Below are 15,767 nucleotides of genomic sequence, written 5' to 3'. Positions count from 1 at the left end.
CTTTCTTTCTTTCTTTCTTTCTTTCTTTCTTTCTTTCTTTCTTTCTTTCTTTCTTTCTTTCTTTCTTTCTTTCTCTTTCTCTCTTTCTTTCTTTCGGGGTGCTCCTGAGCTATATGGAATTTCCCAGGCTAGGGATCAAAATCCGAGCTACACCACAGCCACAGCAATGCCAGGTCCAACCTGCATCTGCGACCTACGAAACAGTTCATGGCAACACAGGATCCTTAATCCACTGAGGAAGGCTAGTGATGGAATTCACATCCTCATGGATACTGGTGGGGTTCTTAAAACACTGAACCACCATGGGAACTCCTAGGTTGTGCATTTTTTTTTCCTCTGTTGACACAAATATCTTGTCTGAGTCATAAAGTTACTATCAGAAGCTGGAAGAGGCAATGAAGGATTTCCCCCTAGAGCCCTCAGAGGGGAGACAAACCCGCAGACACTTGGGTTTGGAATTCTGGCCTCCAGATCCCAAAAGAATAAATTCCTGTGACATGAAGCCAAGAAGTTTGCGTAAATGACAGGTCAGCCCCAGGAAAACTCATGCCCTCCCCAGCAGCCCAAAGGGCACAGCGGGCTCCTCCAAGATAACCTGGGATGAGTCAGACTTGCTGGATGTCTGCAGGCGGGGTGGGGTGGGGGTGGGAGGGCAGACAGGTAAGAAATCTCCCAACTTGATCTCGGATAGACAATAGTGCCCGATGGCTTGAATCAAGATCTTCATTCTCTGCTTGGGAAGTGAACCTGAGCAGCCTGGGTGGAAACCAGGAATCCTAGCCACTAGACCAGCGTCCAAAGGAGGGTTTGTGGGTTATAGACTTGAGGGCAGGAATGAGGAATGTGGGGCAAAGTGCCACAAGGTCAGCCCCCTTGTCACCCTCTGCTCCAAGAAGCTTGTCATAATTTCACTGACATATATCATGGTGTTAGAAATACAGTACAGGAGTTCCCATCATGGCGCAGAGGAAACTATCTGACTAGGAATCATGAAGTTGCGGGTTCGATTCCTGGCCTTGCTCAGTGGGTTAAGGATCCGGCGTTGCCATGAGCTGTGCTGTAGGTTGCAAATGCAGCTCAGATCTGGCATTGCTGTGGCTGTGGTGTAGGCCAGCAGCTGTAGCTCCGATTAGACCCCTAGCCTGGGAACCTCCATATGCCATGAGTGTGGCTGTAAAAAAGCAAAAAAAAAAAAAAAAAAATTTCCCTGAAAAAATTGAAAAAGGAAAAATCAAGAGGTTGAGAGAAGTAGGCATTAGTTTTTAAATATTAACTGCAATTAATATGTGGCATTGTCAATAGGTGACCACATTTTTCCATTTCAGTTATTAGTCATCCAAGTTATCACTCTTAAAAAAAGGCTTGATCCACAAGTTCTCACTATGACACAATGGAATTGGTGGTATCTCTGTAGCACCAGGAATCAGGTTTGATGCCTGGCCTGGCACAGTGGGTTAAAGGATTTGGCATCACCCCTGCTGTGGCAACTGTGGCTTGGATCTGATCCCTGGCCCAGGAACTTCATATACCAGGGGGTAGAAAAAAAGTAAAAAAAATTTAAAAATTAACTGTTGCCTTTGGAATGGATAAGCAATGAGATCCTGCTGTATAGCACTGGGAACTATATCTAGTCACTTATGATGAGCATGATAATGTGAGAAAAAAGAAGGTATACATGTATGTGTGATGGGTCACCTTGCTGTACAGCAGAAAATTGACAGAACACTGTAAACCAGCCATAATGGAAAAAAATAAAAATAACTTTTAAAAAATTAAAAAATTTTAAAAAAATAAAAAAGGCTTGATCCAAAATTTTAGAATAGCCATGAGATTTCTAACTTAAAACCTATCTGTAATAAGAAAAAATTTCTAAATTAAGTTAGCCATTAAAATACATGTAAACATCTATATTAAAAATATACATTTATTTCATAAGAAGTGAAATTTATCTCCACAAGATTAAGACACCAAGTTCAAATTTGAAGCCAACAAACCAAGACAAATTCTTTTTTTTTTTTTTTTTGTCTTTTTGCCTTTTTTAGGGCTGCACTCGTGGCGGCACATGAAGGTTCCCAGGCTAGGGATCTAATCGGAGCTATAGCCGGCCGGTTACGCCACAGCCACAGCAACACGGGACCCGAGCCTCGTCTGCAGCCTACACCACAGCTCACGGCAACGCCAGATCCTTAACCCACTGAGCAAGGTCAGGGATCGAACCCGCAACCTCATGGTTCCTAGTCAGATTTGTTAACCACTGCGCCACAACGGGAACTCCCAACCAAGACAAATTCTTAACTGATCTCTGTTCTTTTTGCCCACAGGGGGATAACTACCAATCACTTGGGCTGACAGAATTACAACCCTATTTGCCGATGTTCATGACAGAAGACAAATCAAAGTCGTTCTTTTCACATGTGGGTTTTATTTTTAGCCCTTCGTACTGTCCACAGACTCGCCTCTGGCTCCTAGACTTGTCAGGAGCTGTTTGCTGCTGCTCTTCTGGACATGATTGGGTGGACTTGCCTCCTGCTTCTCATCACCATGGTTTCCACTTTGCATTCTTTTAGGGTCCTTAACAAGGAAGAGAGGGCTTGCAGGGTCTGACTCACTACCTGCCTGCCTGGTTTTTCTGTACACAGGTGAGATATTCCTGCACATCATCCGGGGAGCCCAGAATGAGGGGGACTCGCTGATGAATGGTCTCAGGCTTCACGTCCAGCACGGGCTGGGTGCCCGTTGTCGCCAAGCCTCCCGCCTGCTCAATGATGTAGGCCACGGGATTGCACTCGTACAGCAGCCGGAGCTGTGGGGAAACACGGGTAGGTGGACAAATGTTGCCAAATTGCCAAAAATCCCAAGATTTGCCCCTGAAGCTTAAGGAGGAATTCCAACTGTTAAACTTCTGGCTTCTTCTTCTTTTTTTTTTTTTGCTTTTTTAGGACCACACATGTGGCATATGGAAGTTCCCAGGCTAGGGGTGGAATCAGAGCTGCAGCCGCTGGCCTATACCACAGCCATGGCAACATGGGATCCGAGCCGAATCTGCCACCTACATCACAGCTCATGGCAACACCGGATCCTTTACCCACTGAGCGAGCCCAGGGATCAAAGCCACATCCTCATGGATCCTAGTCAGGTTCATTTCGCCTGTGCCACAGTGGGAACTCCTGAACTTCTGGCTTATTAATGCCAGTACATTGGTGCATCTCAGCAGAGCCAGGCACCTGAGATCTAGGCCCTCCAGAAGGCTGGGTGCCTCAACCAATGCTGACAACATATGCCCTTGGGGGCACCTCTGCTCAGGATCTACCTGGCTCATAACCTTTGTGCTGCTGAAAGACTTGTCTCTTCACTTGGGAGTATGAGGTCAAGGTACTCATGTCTCCTCTGTTTGACAATGAGGCAAACTGATTCTGGGGGTCCCTTAGAAGCCTCTGCAATGTGAGGCCGTGGGGCCAGTAGAGTCAGCCTTGTTTGGGATGGGAAGATCCCCTCAGGCGTGCTGGGCTGTCTGTGGATAACCACCACGTCTGGGATCGTGGGGAGGAACCACATCTCAAATGTATGTGTGTACGTTTGTTTGTTTATACAGCTGAGCTTGCAGCACATGGACATTCCCAGGCTAGGGGTCGAATCAGAACTGTAACTGCCGACCTACACCACAGCACGGCCACCGTGGATCCAAGCCTCATCTGTGACCTACACCGCAGCTTACAGCCATGCTGGATCCTTAACCCACTGAGCAATGCTGGATCCTTAACCCACTGCAGCGATCGAACCTGCATCCTCATGGACACCATGCTAGGTCTTAACCCACTGAGCCACAGAGGGTACTCCAAGTTGCTGGTGTTTAAATGGCTTTTTCTTTTGGCCCTTAAACTTAGTTAACTCTTGTGTCTCGCTCTCCCACGGCATTCTGTACTTCCCTGGCATAACGTGACTCTGAGGTTCGTTCACATCTGCTTCCCTCCCTAGACGCCCTTCCATGAGGGCAGGAAGGCATCTGTCAAGGTTGGTCTTTGAGGCATCTCCATTCCTAGTACTGCCTGACACATAGAAAGTGTCCAAATAAGACGAAGGCGTACATTGCACAGGAACCCCGAGGGGAGGGCAGAAATGGGGGTGAAATCAACCTGCACCTTTGTTTGCCAAGCCGGGTTCCTGGGCCCAGGGCCCAGCCTCCTCTGAGGAAGGAATGTCTTTCTAAAGGCACTGTGAGAACTAGCAGGTGTCTATCCTGTGTGTGGTTAGTAGGTGGTGAATTGAATTGAAATGAGCTGGGCTGACGTCCCTTTTGGGTCTGTTTCTGTGATTATGTTCTGACCCTTCCCCACCCCCCGATCCACACCAGACACTCACAATCACATCACATCAGATATTCAGTGTGATGTCCCAGCTATATGCTCAGACTCAATCTCATACTATCTTCTTTCTTCCCCCCAGGTACAAAAAATCTGTAAAATTTCAAAAATTCGTCCTTTTCTGTAATCAGCTTTCAAAGTGGTTGACCCAGCTCTGGGCAGCGTTTTTCTTTCCACTCTTTGCTTCAAATGCATTTTGAGGATATGTCAAAACTACTTGGAGAAAATAGTTATATTGTATGCTGATTTTTATTTTTTTAATTTTTTTGGTATTTTTCTTTTTAGGGCCACACCCATGGCACATGGAGGTTCCCAGGTTAGGGGTCCCATTGGAGTTGTTGCCACTGGCCTACGCCACAGCCACAGCCATGCCAGATCTGAGCCGAGTCTGTGACCTACACCACAGCTCACAGCAGTGCCGGATCCTCAACCCGCTGAGCAAGGCCAGGGATCAAACCTGCAACCCCATGGTTCCCAGTCAGATGCGTTTCCACTGCGCCATGACAGGAACTCCTGATTTTAAATTATTATTATTTCAAAGAGAGGAACGAAATAGCTCCAGTCTAGGATGGGAGCCAGGCATTGAGGTAAGAGTAAGTTAAGACTGTCAGGGGACATGTATTGCCATCTTGGGAAAACAATGTAGGATGCTTTTGTTCATACCATATAGATGCAGATCTTTTAATAAGTGAATAAATGAATAAATGCATGCATGCATGAATACATAAATAAATAAAGGGAAGCATTCTTGCACAAAGCTTATCTTGGAGCCAAGATCTGTTCTGACCTTAAGATGCCATTGCGGTAAACTCATCTTGAAACACCATGCCCAGGAGTTTCTGCTGTGGCACAGTGGGTTAAGAATCAAATTGCAGCGGCTCGGTTCTCTGCAGAGTGCTGGTTCAATCCCTAGTCTGGCACAGGGGGTTAATAGATCAGGCCTTGCCACAGTTGAGGCACAAATGTGGCCATAAAAAAACAAAAAACAAAACAAAACAAAAAACCCACAATGCCCAGATCTTTACAGTGTATTTACCTGCAGCACATATGATCTATTTTTTTTCTGCAATTAAAATCCACACCATTCTACAGAGACAAGCACACATAGGAGGAGAAGTGGACTGCCCCACCCATACACACACACACACACACACACACACACACACACACACACACACGTGGTCACAGAGATCATGAGCGCTAAAACTTGGAGATCAGAAACCAGTGGGGAGTTCCCGTCGTGGCGCAGTGGTTAACGAACCCGACTAGGAACCATGAGGTTGCAGGTTCGGTCCCTGCCCTTGCTCAGTGGGTTAATGATCCGGCGTTGCTGTGAGCTGTAGGTGTAGGTTGCAGACGCGGCTCGGATCTTGCGTTGCTGTGGCTCTGGCGTAGGCCGGCGGCTACAGCTCCGATTAGACCCCTAGCCTGGGAACCTCCATATGCCGCGGGAGCAGCCCAAAGAAATAGCAAAAAGAAAAAAAAAAAAAAAAAGAAACCAATGGTATTTTCATTATGAATGGAGGTTAGGGTGCTATGAACATAGATCCATACATGTAATTATACATGCTTATGGAAATGTTTTTGTTATTATATGTGGCTATTTTCTGACTCATTTTAAATGATTTTAATAATTAGTCTTTTTTTTTTTTTTTTTTTTGTCTTGTCTTTTCCAGGGCTGCACTGCGGGATATGGAAGTTCCCAGGCTAGGGGTCTAATCGGAGCTGGAGCCGCCAGCCTACACCACAGCCACAGCAACACAGCCTCTGAGCCGTGTCTGTGAGCTACACCAGAGCTCATGGCAACGCCAGATCCTTAACCCACGGAGCAAGGCCAGGGATTGAACCCAAAACCTCATGGTTCCTAGTCTGATTCATTTCCACTGCACCACGACGGGAATTCCAGTAATAATTAGTCTTAATGTTCTCCCTGTTAGAACTGAGTACATGGCAGGAGTGGTTCTACTTAAGAATTTCCACATCTTCTGCTTGAGCTCACTCAATATTCTGTAAGACTTTTCTTTCCTCCAGCACCTCTCTGTAGACTGCTCTGTAATCGCAGTTCAACAGACTAACAGACATGTGCTAAACACTCACATAAAAGAAACGCCTGATACGCCAATCTGCATATTAAAATCTTCTCTTTGGTCTCATGCTAAGTTAGATTTCTTATTGTGGCCTTGAATCTGATATTCCAGTAGTTCAGACCACCCATGCTGAGATACGTGTGGCTAGTTGTTGGTGTGCAAGAGAATACAGCAGGCTTTTGTTTTTTTTTTTTTGCTTTTTAGGGCCGCACTCGTAGCAGATGGAGGTTCCCAGGCTAGGTGTCAAATCTGAGCTATGGCTGCTGGCCTACACCACAGCCACCACAGCTCACAGCAATGCCAGATCCTTAACCCACTGAGCAAGGCCAGGATTGAACCCGCAACCTCATGGTTCCTAGTCAGATTCATTTCCACTGTGCCACTACAGGAACTCCCACAGGCTTTTGTTTTGACTTGTCTGCTTACCTATGATTCAGTGACTGAATGACAGCTTTAGCCATCTCCTTCTCCAGACTTTCTACCTCAAAATTCATGAGTGGGAATTTCTCTTCCACCTGCTCCCTTGCAGACAGACATGCCAAGGACTGGGCAGCAGCCAAAAGAGACTTTGTTATGAGGAAGGGAACTCTGACTGGCTCACTGAGTGGATTCAGCCAGGGGACAAAGGAGAGTTACCTTGCCCTTGGGACTTTTCTGGTTCGCCGGGTACAGGAAGATCCCTCCATAGACTAGGGTGCGATGTACATCAGCCACCATGGAGCCCACGTACCTGGCCCCATAGGGAGCACTGCCGTCCTGGAAGACAGAGAAGGAGGAGACAGGGCACAGGGAGTTAGCAACTGGCTAGCACCCACTTTGGGTCACATGTCCAGCTGGGGGTCCTGCACATTCCAGGGCCTCTTTCCTCCAGCCGCTAGTTTAGGAATTGAAAGCATTATGTAATTGAGCAGTCCATTCATGAGGAGCCCCCAAGCCTCAACTAGTGATGGACTCATTAAAGGCAGGACGCCTTAAAATGAGAGGCAATATTGTGTCCTAAGAGAGAAGCTAACAGAAAGAAAGGAAAAGAAAGAATGGAGGAAAGAAAGAAGAAGAGAGAGAGAAGAGAGAGGCAGGGAGGAAGGAAGAAAGAAAGTAAGAAAGGAAGAGAGAAACAAAGACTAAGAGAATGAGAGAGACAGAGGGAGAAAAAAAGAGAAAGGAAGCATAGGAGCGGAAACGAATCCACCTAGGAACCATAGGTTGCGGGTTCGATCCTTGGCCTCGCTCAGTGGGTTAAGGATCTGGCATTACTGTGAGCTGTGGTGTAGATTGCAGATGTTGCTTGGATAAGGTGTTGTTGTGGCTGTGGTGTAGGCTGGCAGTTGTAGCTCCGACTCAACCCCTAGCCTGGGAACTTTCATATGTCGTGAATGTGCCCCCCAAAAAAGCTAAGAACCATTAGCTTGTGGGTTATATAAAAAAAAGAAAGAGAAAGGAAGTGTAGATGAACACCAAGGTCTGGCAGCTCCTGAATCTCCTTCTTGGCCCCTACTGTTCAGCTTTGTGAAAACCAGACCTCCTTGAATCATGACGACCTGTGCACTTAGTGTAAGCACTGTTTATCTGCTGGCAAAATTACTCCAAACAGCTCATGAAATCATTCAAAGAAAAAAATAACTTACTTGTGAACCTCAATTTCATTCATCATGTAATGAAAAGAATATTTGTTCAGAGGGAAATAAGTCGAAGCTCGTGATGTGCTTCAAAGTAGGGCACATCAGGTAAGGCACGACTCTCTGATTAAAGGGCTCCTTTGGGCAGGTTTGCTTTGTCTGCATTTAGTGACCCGTCTTGAGCTTTCTTGGTCTAATCTAATAATCCTCTGACAGTGCAAGAAACACTGACATTTCTCAGGGCAGGTATCCAACGTTTCGTGTGGCATTAGCCACAATGAAATACACTGATTTTAGGGGAGTTCCCGTCGTGGCTCAGTGGTTATCAAATCTGACTAGGAACCACGAGGTTGCAGGTTTGATCCCTGGCCTTGCTCAGTGGGTTAAGCATCCAGCGTGGCTGGCAGCTACAGCTCCGATTTGATACCTGACCTGGGAATATCCATATGCCAGGAGTGCAACCCTAAAAAGACAAAGAAGAGAGAGAGAGAGAGACTTCTCACAGAGGTCTGAATTCAACCAATGGCCATAGGGATGAAGAAAATGGACCCGCTGAGAGTCATTTAGGTAACAGAGTTGCTAACACCGGTTGCCCGATAGACATGGGTCACTGGCCTCCCTCCCTGAGCCTTGTTGGTTAAGAATATGACGATAGAAGCAATAGGGGTCATTTGAAGAAAAACTAGGGAGGAGCAGCTTGATGGGGTGTCAGCTTAGCGCAGGTGGGGTGAGGGGGATAGCAGGATCAGAGTTGACTGTGTGGCGTTCTAGGTGCCTGAGGAGCAGACAGAAATGAATCCCATCAGATGAGACTGGATGAAGTCACCTGGGTGGGTGCAGGGGATGAGCCAAAAGGCTTGTTTGGAATAGAATCCTGAACTGCTCTATGACTGAAGGGCAAGCAGAGGGGTGGGAGCCAGTAAAAGAGCTAAGAAGAGGAGTTCCCGTTGTGGCTCAGTGGCTAATGAATCCGACTAGGAACCATGAGGTTGTGGGTTTGATCCCTGGCCTCGCTCAGTGGGTTAAGGATCCGGCGTTGCCGTGAGCTGTGGTGTAGGTCAAAGACATGGCTTGGATTGCTCGTTGCTGTGGCTCTGGCATAGGCCGGCAGCTACAGCTCTGATTCGATCCCTAGTCTGGGAACCTCCATATGCCGCAGGAGCGGCCCAAGAAATGGCAAAAAGACCAAAAAAAAAAAAAAAAGCAGAGGCTAAGAAGATGGTTAGGAAGGTGAGCAGAAAATCAGATGGTAGCCCAAGAAGACAGAGTTTCATGAACAAAGTGACAAACAGCCCTAAATGCCATGGAGAGAGAGGTCAAGTAACAAGGTAGAAATGTAACCACTGGATTTCCCAATGCTTAAATAAAAGAGGGCTATAAAGGGCAGACGATGGAGCAAAGAGGGTTAAAGAAGGACTCAAAAGACAGAAAAAAATCTCTTTCTTTGGCTGTGCCCATGGCATGTGTAAGTTCCCAGGTCAGCAATCCGAGCTGCACCGTGACAACACCAGATCCTTAATCCACTGCAACACAAGGGAACGCCAGAAAAACTTTTTAAAAATGGAAACATCCTTCTCACTTCTGGCTATTTATCCAAAAGAACTGGAAACAGAATCTCAAAGAGATATCTGCACATCCATGTTCACTGTAGCCAAGAAGTGGAAGCAATCTGTCTTTTGACAGATGGATAAAGAAAATGTGGTATGGGAGTTCCCATCGTGGCTCAGTTGTTAACGAATCCGACCAGGAGCCATGAGGTTGAGGGTTAGATCCCTGGCCTTGCTTAGTGGGTTAAGGATCCAGTGTTGCCGTGAGCTGCAGTATAGGTCGCTGACGCGGCTTGGATCTGGCATTGCTGTGGCTCTGGCGTACGCCAGTGGCTACAGCTCCAATTCGACCCCTAGCCTGGGAACCTCCATATGCCATGGGAGCAGCCCCAAAAATGGCAAAAAGACAAAAAAAAAAAAAAAAATGTGGTATATACACACAGTGGAATTTTATTCAGACTTTCAAAAGAAGAAAATTCTGGAGTTCCTGCTGTGGCTCAGGGGTAACGAACCTGACTAGTATCCATGAGGATGTGGGCTTGATCCCTGGCCTTGTTCAGTGGGTTAAGGATCTGATGTTGCTGTGAGCTGTGGTGTAGGTTGCAGATGTGGCTAGGATCTGGTGTTGATTTGGCTGTGGTACAGACTGGCAGCTGTACCTCCAATTCAATCCTTAGCCTAGGAACTTCCATATGCCTCCGGTGCCACCCTAAAAAAGACCAAAAAAAAAAAAAAAAAAAAAAGAAGAAAAAATTCTATTACTTCTACAACATGGATGAACCTCGAGGACATAATTCTGAATAAAACAAGCCAGTCACAAAAAGACAAATACTAGATGATTCCACTTATATGAGATATCTAAGCTAGTCAAACATAGAAAAACACAAAGTAGAATGTGGTTATGAGGGGTGGGGGGGAGGGAGAAATGGGGAGTTGTTCAATAGATGTAGAATTTCAGTTTTGCAATATGAAAAAAATTCTAGAGATCTGTTGCACAACAGAAGGTCTAAATTTTAATCCTGGCTCTATCATAAGTAGACGAGTTACTGTAATAGAGAAGAACAAATCTGACTCCATGTTGGATCTGTTTCTTTAACTTTTGTATTCTATTGCTTTTGCTACAAGTTAAGAATGTGGCCTTTAGCCTGAAAGATAGAGGATAGCCCATTCTCAAGGCTCTGACCTTTAAAGGTATAATATTTTTCCATTCATATAGAGATAAAAAGTTGCAGTGGACAGAATAATATTTGTCTCAGTGAAGGTTTAAAGGAGCATCCTGACCTGACCTTCACAGACTGCTGCGAGTACCAAGGATTCCAAAACCAAGAAGTTTGCAACAACCAACCACTCTGCCTCCCCTTTTTAGTATAAAAGAAGCCTGAATTCTAACTCAGGTACAAGGATTCTTTGGAACATTAGTCCACCATCTTCTCAGTCTGCTGGTTTTCTGAATGAAGTTGGTACTCCTTGCCCCAGCAACTTGTCTCCCAATTTACCGGCCTGTCGTGCAGTTGTCATAGGGAAAACCAAATCTGAACAAATCCATATTAGATCTGTTCCCTTTATTTTAACCTTACATTAACCTTTATTCTCTGTCACTGGGGCTCAGTCATCCTGGCTCTACACCTTTGGCAAAAGGATGCTGCCTATAGCTTGAAATACACAGGATAGCCCATTTAGCCTATTCTTAAGGCTATGACCTTTAAGAGTATTACATTTTTAGATTAAAAAGTTGCAGAACAGAGAATAACATTTGTTTTGTTGGAAGTTTACAGGACCTGGATGTTACAGGTTTACATCCAGATCTGACGTATGTGGACTGCTATAAGAACAAGGATTCTGCACCCAGAAATTTGCATCAACTAACCATGCCCCTCCCTCACCCTGCCTTTTAAAAGGCTTTGCTGAAAGCCTTCAGGGAGTTCAGGGCTTTGTGGAGAGGGTGGCATGGGCTCCCCATCTCCTTGCATGGCCCTGTCATAAGCCTTTCTCTGCTCCAAACTCTGATGTTTCCATATTGTTTGGCCTCACTGTGCACTGGATACATGGAGTTGCATCCAGTAACATGGTGAACAGTAAGAGCTTGGACTCTGTATTATCACGTGACTGTCTGGGGCCTTAATTTCCTCATACGCAAAATGGGAATCATAGTATTAATACTTATAGTCTGTTGGAGAACTGAATGAGTTAGTACATGAAAAGCACTTGAAACAGTGCCTGACACATTCTACACCAGCTGCAATTATCATGACCAAGAAGAACACAGTCAGGGATAAGAGAAGCTGCTACAGGGAGTTCCCATCATGGCACAGTGGTTAACGAATCCAGCTAGGAACCATGAGGTTGCGAGTTCGATCCCTGGTGTTGCTCCGTGGGTTAAGGATCCTGCGTTGCCGTGAGCTGTGGTGTAGGTTGCAGATGCGGCTCGGATCCCGGGTGCTATGGTTCTGGTGTAGGCTGGCGGCTCCAGCTCTGATTGGACCCCTAGCCTGGAAACCTCCATATGCCGTGGGAACAGCTCTAGAAAAGGCAAAAAGACACACACACACACACACACACAAAAAGAAGCTGCTACAGGCAGGGGCCAGAGACAGCAAAGAACGACTGCTCTTTCCACAATGGCCAAGGGGAAAGAAGGGCCCGCACCACCTCCCATCTCCTGGGGATGCAGTGGGTAGGAGACAGGCAGCCAGAACACAAAGATCCTGTGAGAAAGTGGGTAAAGGGAGAAGTACTGCCTGCTCACGTGGGAGAATCAGGGGACTCCTTTCTCAAAAGAGAATGATCTATTTGTTTCCTTGTTTAAAGTGCAAAAGGAAACATTTATTTTAAATGGAAGAAGAAATCACAACATACTACACATTTTTTAAAGCTGACTACAGAGTTCCCATTGTGATTCAGTGCGTTAAGAATTAGACTAGCATCCATGAGGACGCAGGCTCAATCCCTGGCTTCATTCAGTGGGTTAAGGATCCATCGTTGTCATGAGCTGCAGTGTAGGTCCCGGATGAGGATCTGGCATTGCTGTGGCTGTGGCCTAGGCCAGCAGCTGTAGCTCTGATTCGACCCCTAGCCTGGGAACTTTCTTTCATATGCTGCAGGTACAGCCATTAAAAAAAAAAAAAAAAAAAAAAAGCGCTTTCCATGGCCGATAGACTTACCAAATTGTTTGGGCTGTCTTAATAGCCACTTGAAGTCCAGGACTTCTTGGCGATCACGTTGACAGCCAAAGACCTTCCTGAAACTTGCAGTCAACACCAGGTCTGATGTTAGAGTATACGAACGGGCCCTTCAAACCTAACTAGTCCATCTAAATACAATCGAGTGACTAGAATCCACACAGGAGGTGGCTCAGGAAAAAACAGAAGACAGAAGAGAACCTCTGGCTTGAAACTCCGGGTTTTGAAAAACTGGTCTCTGCCTTCTTCATGAACAATTTCTCCTGGAAAAACACCACTGGGGGTTACTATCTCCAGTAGGTAAACTTTAGCTAGGAAAGCTATTGATTGCTTATGAAGAAGTCAGAGTCCACCATTCTCCTGCGGGCCAGAGCCATAAACAGGGGCACCAACCTCTTTCAACCAGGCCCCCACACAGGCCCCCACGGCCCTCCCACTGAGACAGGCTTTCTTCACTCACCTCAGGAAATTTCTTCTTCTGCACATATTCCGTGGTGGCAGCGTCAAAATACTTGGCGTAGCCCTCATTGAGACTGTAAATCTTTCCTTTCTTTTTAATCTTGACATCTTTTTCCACCAGAACAAATTCACCAAGAGCCTAGCCACACCAAGAAGAGGAGAGATGCAACGAAACAGAAGCTGGCAGCACACACCCCAACAATCGGGTCACAGGGGAAGATGTGGACCTACTGGAAGAGCCCAGGGGTTTGTCAGGTCCTTCTGGAGCTGCCTAGTCATGTTGGCATGAGGTCTGTTATACACAGAACAGTGGCAACATAGGCCCTGCATGGGCAGCTCAGCAGTAATATAACAAGAGATAAAATAATTCAAAGGAAAAAGAGGGAACATTTCCTTTGCAACTTTCATTATATTCAGGGTATTCATTTGTAAAGAACCCAGTTGCCTTTTTTTTTTTTTGCATTTTAGGGGCACATGTGTGGCATATGGAAGTTCCCAAGCTAGGGATTGAATGGGAGCCATAGCTTTCGGCCTACACCACAGCCACAGCAACAACAGATCCAAGCCACATCTGTTGACCTATACCACAGTTCACGGCAATGCCAGATTCTTAACCCACTGAGCAGAGCCAGGGATGGAACCAGTGTCCTCATGGATACTAGCTGAGCTCAATACTGCTGAGCCACAGCAGGAACTCCTGTAGTCAGATTCTAACCCACTGCATCACTGTGGGAACTCTTCCATGAGCATTTTTTTTTTTTTTCTGTCTTTTTGCTATTTCTTGGGCCACTCCCGCGGCATATGGGGGTTCCCAGGCTAGGGGTCGAATCAGAGCTGTAGCCACCGGCCTTCGCCAGAGCCATAGCAACGCAGGATCCGAGCCGCGTCTGCAACCTACACCACAGCTCACGGCAACGCCGGATCCTTAACCCAATGAGCAAGGCCAGGGACCAAACCCGCAACCTCATGGTTCCTAGTCGGAATCATTAACCACTGCGCCACGACGGGAACTTCTCCATGAGCATTTTTAATGTACATTTGCCATGACGGCTCAGCCTTTGTTTTTGGACTCTTACGTCCTTATCCAATTATTTCTTCCCTCCATCGCCCTTGTGTTATCATATTTTTCATCTGCCCAGAAGCTGTGCTTCTTCTCCTTCTGCTACTGAGCATTTTCTCATTGTGGAAAGTGTGGAGAATCATGCAGAATCTCAGAAAAACTGTTTTCTACCAGTCCTTCCTCTCATTGGGAAGAGCATGGATATTTGGGGAAGCCTTCCAAATGGGTCCAGTAGGATAACCATAGTCACCTGTGGCTATTTAAGTTAATTAAAATGAAATAAAAGTTAAAAACCCAGGTTCTCAGCCACACTAAGTACATGGCGAATGGTCAATGGTCACGGGAAGCTGATGGTCACCATGTGAGACAGCATCGATTTCAATGATGATTCATCATCATTGAAAATTCTCAGAGTTTCTGTCTTGGCTTGGTGGAAACAAATCCAACTAGTATCCACGAGGATTTGGGTTCGATCCCTGGCCTCATTCAGTAGGTCAGCAATCTGGCGTTGCCGTGAGCTGCGGTGTACGTCACAGATGTGCCTCGGATCCTGCATTGCTGTAGCTGTGGTGTAGGCTGGCAGCTGCAGTTCCAATTCAACCTCTGGCCTGGGAACTTCCATAGGCTGTGGATGCAGCCCTAAAAAGCAAAAAGAACAAAAAGAAAAAGAAAAATCTCTTGTATGTTGCGACTCCAAAGAATCTATGTTTCTGTCTGGAAATTGGCAGCATTGAGATTTTTAAATCATTGCATTTCCATACACCAAGGAGGTTGAATGCATTTCTTGATGATAAATTCCTTAAGAACAGGACCTGAGTTGATTCACCTGACCCTGCAGAAGCCCTCAAATGCCTTCACTTGGACAGAGGTCCTTAATGTTTTTAGATGATGCTATTGGCCCCCCAAACCAGACCCTCTGGCCCCCAAAGCAGTGAGGAATGACCAGGAAATGATCCCAGGGGACAGGAATTAAAGCACAGAGGCCCATGGAGTCCCAAGTGCTGCTGCTGCCCTACTGGACACCTACTGGGTCAAGCATGAAGAGGTCCACGCCTTGTCCAGTGGAAAGAGCCACTAGGGTCGCACTTCCGTAGAGCGCGTAGCCTGCGGCCACGATGTTGCGACCGGGCTGCAGGGCATCTTTCTCAGAAGGCTCATCCTCTGAGGTCTGCAGAAGGAAAAGGAGAAACATGGGGGGTTACTGTCTCTGGAAAGAACCCTCTGCTAGAGGCCTGCACTTCAGATCTATTTAATCACTGAAGGGGACGTGGCTCTTACAAGCTGCAGGATCTGGCGGCTACCAGGTGCCATGCTAGTGAAGGGTTCTAGCTGAGCCCTGGCAAAGGCCATTCTTGGATTTCTCCCTGGTTTTTGAACATATTTGTCTGCATCCTGCTAAGAACAGCACCCCAAGGTGCTCAAACCACAGCCCCTCTTAATAATCATAAGCCAGAGCTC

At 46.4% G+C, this 15,767-nt stretch overlaps 1 protein-coding gene across 1 annotated transcript in view; it reads right to left on the bottom strand.

Annotated features, from left to right (window-relative positions):
* The window catches only part of FBP2 (fructose-bisphosphatase 2), a 29,872-nt gene continuing 16,713 nt past the window's right edge, over positions 2,609–15,767 (bottom strand). The window contains 4 exon segments of the mRNA NM_001167632.2: positions 2,609–2,803; positions 7,085–7,204; positions 13,251–13,388; positions 15,337–15,477. Of these exon segments, the coding sequence (NP_001161104.2) occupies positions 2,609–2,803; positions 7,085–7,204; positions 13,251–13,388; positions 15,337–15,477 (594 nt within the window).

This window comes from Sus scrofa, chromosome 10 (genome assembly GCF_000003025.6).
Source record: "Sus scrofa isolate TJ Tabasco breed Duroc chromosome 10, Sscrofa11.1, whole genome shotgun sequence".
In the NCBI taxonomy this organism is placed as follows: Eukaryota; Metazoa; Chordata; class Mammalia; order Artiodactyla; family Suidae; genus Sus; species Sus scrofa.
The sequence above is the reverse complement of the archived record's forward strand: the minus strand, read 5'-3'. Positions and strand labels throughout refer to the sequence as shown.